Source organism: Salvelinus namaycush, chromosome 3 (genome assembly GCF_016432855.1).
Source record: "Salvelinus namaycush isolate Seneca chromosome 3, SaNama_1.0, whole genome shotgun sequence".
Classification (NCBI taxonomy): domain Eukaryota; kingdom Metazoa; phylum Chordata; class Actinopteri; order Salmoniformes; family Salmonidae; genus Salvelinus; species Salvelinus namaycush.
Genome location: NC_052309.1, coordinates 16,190,304 through 16,196,903, shown reverse-complemented (window position 1 = coordinate 16,196,903; position 6,600 = coordinate 16,190,304). Strand labels below are relative to the sequence as shown.

Sequence of the window (6,600 nt, the reverse complement as noted above, 5' to 3'; positions counted from 1 at the left end):
TTTCTAAGTAATTTAAATTCTATGTAATTATAGCATAGAGTCCCTTCTACCCTGTGACCTGATCTGGGCTCTGAATCAGCCTAATTACTAGAGGTTTGGGGACCACACCATCCCTGTTCACCCCACAGCAGCCTCTCAGGAGTGGGACATAGGACATGCTAATACTGTCCATGGTTCCTAAGACACCACTGGAGTGGACTGTATCCGTCTCATGTTCCCTTCTTTTCCCATGTGTTCCTTCATTCCAAGAGGCAGTACCAGCCTCTGAGAGGCTTTATGTTACTGCTCCTTCTCCTTTCTGTCTGTCAGCCTTTCTTTCATTCGTCTCTCCCAGAGTCAGACACAGCCACATTTGCGGGCGGAATGCTTCCTCAGAATGTGGTAGTCCTCGTTGTTGTCATCCAGGAATGACAGATCATCGTCAAACGTGATTGGTCGACAGCAGGTGCGGGAGGGTGTGTCCTTGACCAGCTTCTTGTTGTGGGTGAGGTTGTTGAGGATTTTGTCATAGTTGGTTTCTGCATCTGAACAAGGGCCGCTGCAGTACCGGAAGATCAGTTCCTCTTTGGTCCGGTAGCCCAACCCTAAGTCTGTGACATTGAGATGGACCTCTTTTAGCAAGCAGCCTCGGCCTTCAACCGGCTTTATCCGCTGCTCCCCTCTTTCACTGCTCCTCCCTTTGCCCCCTCGCCCCCGACCCTTCTTCTCCTCACGTCCTCCTCTCCCCTCTCCTCTCCCTCCCCCTCTTCGGTCTGTGTTTGCTGCTCCTCTCTGTCTCCCCTGCTCTCTCTGCTCCCTCCTTCCCTTTGAGCCGCCGGCAGGCTCTGATGATCTTCTCAGTCTGCCAATGGTAGCCTTGATAAAATCCATTACATCCTCAAACTGGTCCGGATATGGGCCTGTGATGTCATCTTTAAGAGAGAGAGGATGCAAAGAGGAAATGACTGATAATGCAATAAAATGACAACACATAGAGTCGTAATAAACAATACAGGTAAAAATAGTAATGACAACAATTTGAATGTTATTGAGCATCCCCATAACAAAGTAGCAATGCTTCGATAACTGTAACAGTTGACAGTACCATACAGAAGATTGTTTTAGTCTTCCTCAGTCATTTTAGGCAGAGCCATATATTAAGAGTTCAGCCAGGTTTTATTCTCTCCATGTTGGTGATGTAACAATATGTCAGTGCCTCTGACCGTTCCCTATGAAATGACCCGCCGCAAACAAGCAAAACAGAGTAGCGAATTTAACAGGCATTTTTATTGATTGGAATTGGGGATAATGTGTCTCCAAGTCGGTACTGTGTTGTGGTGTCAACAAATTGCATATTGTCTTTCACTGGACATCTTCATAGGTTTTGAAACTATGAGAGATAAACAGTACAGCATCAATTATCACTTAGCTACGGCTATGGAGGAGAAAGTGGCGCTCTTAGAACGTTCAGACACAAACCGTATTGGCACAAGTCTTCTCTAAATATGACTCTGATCTTAGTTATAGGTCTTGGAATGGACTTCGCCTTCTCTTTCCCTTTTAAAACATTGAATCAGAGTTTATAGCACCTCTTGAAGGGAATCATACGGAATGTGACATTGAGTTAGAGCAGATCTCTCAGAGCACCTATTCTGCTTCAAATTCAAAACATACAGGGAGCCCTCTGCCCTCTGCAGAGGGGAACAAGAAGAGACCCAGAGAGTCCTTTGATCCTTATGTAATACATGTTGATTCTATTATAGTGTAAACCCCCTCCTGCTCCACAGCGCATAAGCATCTTGCAAGCCACTCAGAAGATCACAGAAAACAATATTGTGAAATGACTCAATTAGTATGACACTATTACCCAACAGCAATCAGGTGTATGATGTTTTTCTGATGTTTTAATGTGCGTGTATGTTTGTGCATCTGTGTATTTGGTCGGTGGAGGTAAGGTTAGTAGAGGGGCTATGCTGGCCTTGACATGTTTACTCCAGGGCCGCCAGACAGGTTCTGTAGTGTGTCTGTCAGGCAGGTGGAGGTGTCAGTAACCCAGCCTCTCTATGGTGGTGGGTGTCACCTGTCTCACCTGTCCCACTACCAGGGTACAGGTAATCTGATCCACCCAGGTCCAAAGCTGATTGGGCCGTATTGGGTGAGCCAGGAGCCAATCTGTTTAGACACCCTGTGCCCTTTTGATTTAGACACCTCCTATTGTGTGGCTATCAGCTGATACACTATAGAGCAGACAGACAGGGGTAGGTACTATTCTATGCCAGCTGACAGACAGGAGTAGGTACTATTCTATGCCAGCTGACAGACAGGAGTAGGTACTATTCTATGCCAGCTGACAGACAGGAGTAGGTACTATTCTATGCCAGCTGACAGACAGGAGTAGGTACTATTCTATGCCAGCTGACAGACAGGGAGTAGGTACTATTCTATGCCAGCTGACAGACAGGAGTAGGTACTATTCTATGCCAGCTGACAGACAGGGAGTAGGTACTATTCTATGCCAGCTGACAGACAGGAGTAGGTACTATTCTATGCCAGCTGACAGACAGGAGTAGGTACTATTCTATGCCAGCTGACAGACAGGAGTAGGTACTATTCTATGCCAGCTGACAGACAGGGAGTAGGTACTATTCTATGCCAGCTGACAGACAGGAGTAGGTACTATTCTATGCCAGCTGACAGACAGGAGTAGGTACTATTCTATGCCAGCTGACAGACAGGAGTAGGTACTATTCTATGCCAGCTGACAGACAGGAGTAGGTACTATTCTATGCCAGCTGACAGACAGGGGTAGGTACTATTCTATGCCAGCTGACAGACAGGGGTAGGTACTATTCTATGCCAGCTGACAGACAGGGGTAGGTACTATTCTATGCCAGCTGACAGACAGGGGTAGGTACTATTCTATGCCAGCTGACAGACAGGAGTAGGTACTATTCTATGCCAGCTGACAGACAGGAGTAGGTACTATTCTATGCCAGCTGACAGACAGGAGTAGGTACTATTCTATGCCAGCTGACAGACAGGAGTAGGTACTATTCTATGCCAGCTGACAGACAGGGGTAGGTACTATTCTATGCCAGCTGACAGACAGGGGTAGGTACTATTCTATGCCAGCTGACAGACAGGAGTAGGTACTATTCTATGCCAGCTGACAGACAGGAGTAAGTACTATTCTATGCCAGCTGACAGACAAGAGTAGGTACTATTCTATGCCAGCTGACAGACAGGAGTAGGTACTATTCTATGCCAGCTGACAGACAGGAGTAGGTACTATTCTATGCCAGCTGACAGACAGGAGTAGGTACTATTCTATGCCAGCTGACAGACAGGGGTAGGTACTATTCTATGCCAGCTGACAGACAGGAGTAGGTACTATTCTATGCCAGCTGACAGACAGGAGTAGGTACTATTCTATGCCAGCTGACAGACAGGAGTAGGTACTATTCTATGCCAGCTGACAGACAGGGGTAGGTACTATTCTATGCCAGCTGACAGACAGGGGTAGGTACTATTCTATGCCAGCTGACAGACAGGAGTAGGTACTATTCTATGCCAGCTGACAGACAGGGGTAGGTACTATTCTATGCCAGCTGACAGACAGGAGTAGGTACTATTCTATGCCAGCTGACAGACAGGAGTAGGTACTATTCTATGCCAGCTGACAGACAGGAGTAGGTACTATTCTATGCCAGCTGACAGACAGGTGAAGTGTTCTGCAGCAAAACCGCCCAAAATACAGAAACACCTCCTGGCTCTCCCATGCACCTGTTTCAAACGTTCTCTAGAATCATGTTTTTATGATTTAGAGATCAGCTCTGAAGCCTGCCAGTGTAAAGCTCCACTGAGACCAAAGTGAAGTCCTGACAAGGATCCGACAGGGACCAAATATTATTTACTATTAAAAACTTCATCAGTTTTCTAGCCTAGTTGTGCATGCTCCAGAAGCCTTGTACATGTTTTCTGTCCTACAGACACAAGTATCTCTAGAGGCTGTGGATCAGCTGCAGAGACACTTGCCTCCAAAGATTACTTGGAAAGGGTACAAGATTCATCGCTTACCACAGACATTGCAACTGAAACAAAAGGCCAAAACCTCCCATTGAGTTCCAGGGTTGTTTACACCTTGGTGCATTGTTAATGGTCTTAAGTTACGGAACAGGCCGAGGAGATGTCACTCACCGCCACTAACTGAATATGAGGTGAGGGGGAAACATTTCTCTGGTCTAAATGTTCCATGTCTCATCTACAGCTTATACTGTATAATGGCAAGACAGGTTCATGCTCTTTTAAACAAATTGAATTCCTCACCCTCACAGCTGCTAAAATGAACATAAATACAATATTGAGCTTTCCCTTATTGCTTCTTACTCGCCGTAAAGTCCATTCTTTCTCCTGTGATCGGCATCTGTTTTGCAGTTCCTCTACTGTAACTTGGTTGGAGGAGGGGGGGCGGGGTGCTTTGTTTTCCTGACAGAGAGAGGGCACAGATCCTGCAGTCCCAGAGAGGCAGGGTTGAAGATAAACAAGGCAGTAGGAATGTCAGTGCTCAACTCTGTTTAGGACTGAGGCGCTGCAGTCACTATTTCTTGCTCCTTCTGCCGCATGGATGTTTTGACCCCAGCGTGATGCTGGCCACAGCAGCAGAGAAGGCTGCTCAAACCTGCTGTTAGACAAACTACTGCTCCTCCTCTGAATCAGGCACTCAGCAGGATTCATCAATGACTGGTCTGGCCTCTGTTCAAGGGCGCTTCACACTATCAGGCGTCAATTACATTGACTGCTGTCCCTTTATTTGGGATAAGCTTGCCTTGCTACAATGTGGTTCATAGCAAAAGGTAGTAGCTTGCAAGACTTTAACCCACCAAAATCCAAGTGTAACCCCAGAGAGCCTGTTCTTACAAGGGGAGCACCCCTGATGCAATATGTAACACATGGCAACCTATGGCCATGGTTAACAGATATGTATCCTCTCTGTTTGGGTTACATGTTTGGACTGAATGTAGCACATTTGTTTTGGTAATCAGGCAATTTGAACACACTGAGTACCAAACAATACATGGTATGTTTAATGTATGGTGTGTCACACTCTTTAAACCCATATTCACTTCAAGAAACTGAGAACCAGTTGAGGACTGAGTACTGCAGTCACATTTATGCTCCGGTTTTGCAACAGAGTCTCATCAAACAACTTTAATAGTCTTCTATAAGAAATAATCATTTTCCTGAAGATGGTCTGATCTTATGCAGAAGAAAGTATATTTGAACTATATTGAAACTTCAGCAGGTGATAAAACAATGCATCAGAATCTTGACTTACATTTGTCCTCCATGGAAATCTCTTGCAGGCTGTGAGACTCCGACTGGAACTCTGGCTCTGGTTCCTCCACAGACGGGGACAGAGAATCACTGTACCGATCCGAGTAGTGAGCTCTTTTGGCAGGCTGAAGGTTTTGGTAGAGGGGGCGTGTGGAGACGGAGCTCAGGAGCAACAAACACGTGGCCAAAACATCCCATAACTTCATCTTAGACTCAGTTCCTATGAAGGAATCTGCAAGAAAACGAGACGGATGTGTGAGTTGGATCCTACTTTAAAATAATCAAACATTTCCGAATTGGATTGAACTATCAATATAAGTGTAGGCTGTAGACACAGTGCCAAAAAGGGGTTTGTTTGGTAATCTTTCAATAGCGAGAACTGGAAAATATTACAAGTCGATAAAATGTATAAAAATGCTGGGCAGGCCATTATTTTGGCTACCATGGCTATGCCCCCATAGGATGACAATGCCTCCATCCACACGGCACGAGAGGTCCCTGAATAGTTTGATGAGCATAACAACAATGTAAACCATATACCATGGCCGTCTCAGTCACCAGATCTCAACCCAATTGAATACTTATGGGAGATTCTGGAGCGGCGCCTAGGACAACGCTTTCCACCATGGTCAACAAAACACCAAATGATGGAATTTCTCGTGGAAGAATTGAGGTCTCCGATAGAGTTCCAGACTCTTGTAGAATCTATGCCAAGGTGCATTGAAGCTGTTCTGGCTGGTGGTGGCCCAACGCCCTATTAAGACACTTTATGTTGGTGTTTATTTTGGCAGTTACCTGTAGTTATTTGTATGACGTTTTGTTGGCTAACTGGCGGTCCAAATTAACAAACTTCAGAGAGCATTATTTACATTGTATCAAATTTGATATTTTTCCATTTACAGGTCAAATATGTCTAGAAGGTTATAAACACTATATGTAATTATAAACTGTTACCACATGGTATTTAGGTTTAAATAGCCTAGATATAATCTATTAATTTAATTTAATACATGACTATCCTATTACTTTAGGGACCTCCATAGCTTCTGCATGATACAAATATTGATAATCACAATATTTTTTTAATGATTGTTTTTGTGCCAATATATTTCTGCATGTCCATGAATTTCCATTCTGGCTCAAACAACACCTCGATTACAACACATTTTAGACCTTATTTCAAGAGAATTTATGATACCGTGTTACTGAAATAGGTGGCCGTCCAGGCGTAGGTTGCGCCTTTACTCCAAAATGTGTTTATGGACACACCATGCATAGCGCATTGGC

At 44.8% G+C, this 6,600-nt stretch overlaps 1 protein-coding gene across 1 annotated transcript; it reads right to left on the bottom strand.

Annotated features, from left to right (window-relative positions):
* Nucleotides 1–336: 336 nt before the first annotated feature.
* On the bottom strand, nucleotides 337–5,519 carry LOC120044236 (glial cell line-derived neurotrophic factor-like). The gene is made up of 2 exons (XM_038988843.1): nucleotides 5,315–5,519; nucleotides 337–911 (listed from the first exon to the last, which is right to left on the bottom strand). The coding sequence occupies exons 1-2, from the start codon at nucleotides 5,517–5,519 to the stop codon at nucleotides 337–339; spliced, it is 780 nt and encodes a 259-aa protein (XP_038844771.1).
* Between the last annotated feature and the right edge of the window lie 1,081 nt (nucleotides 5,520–6,600).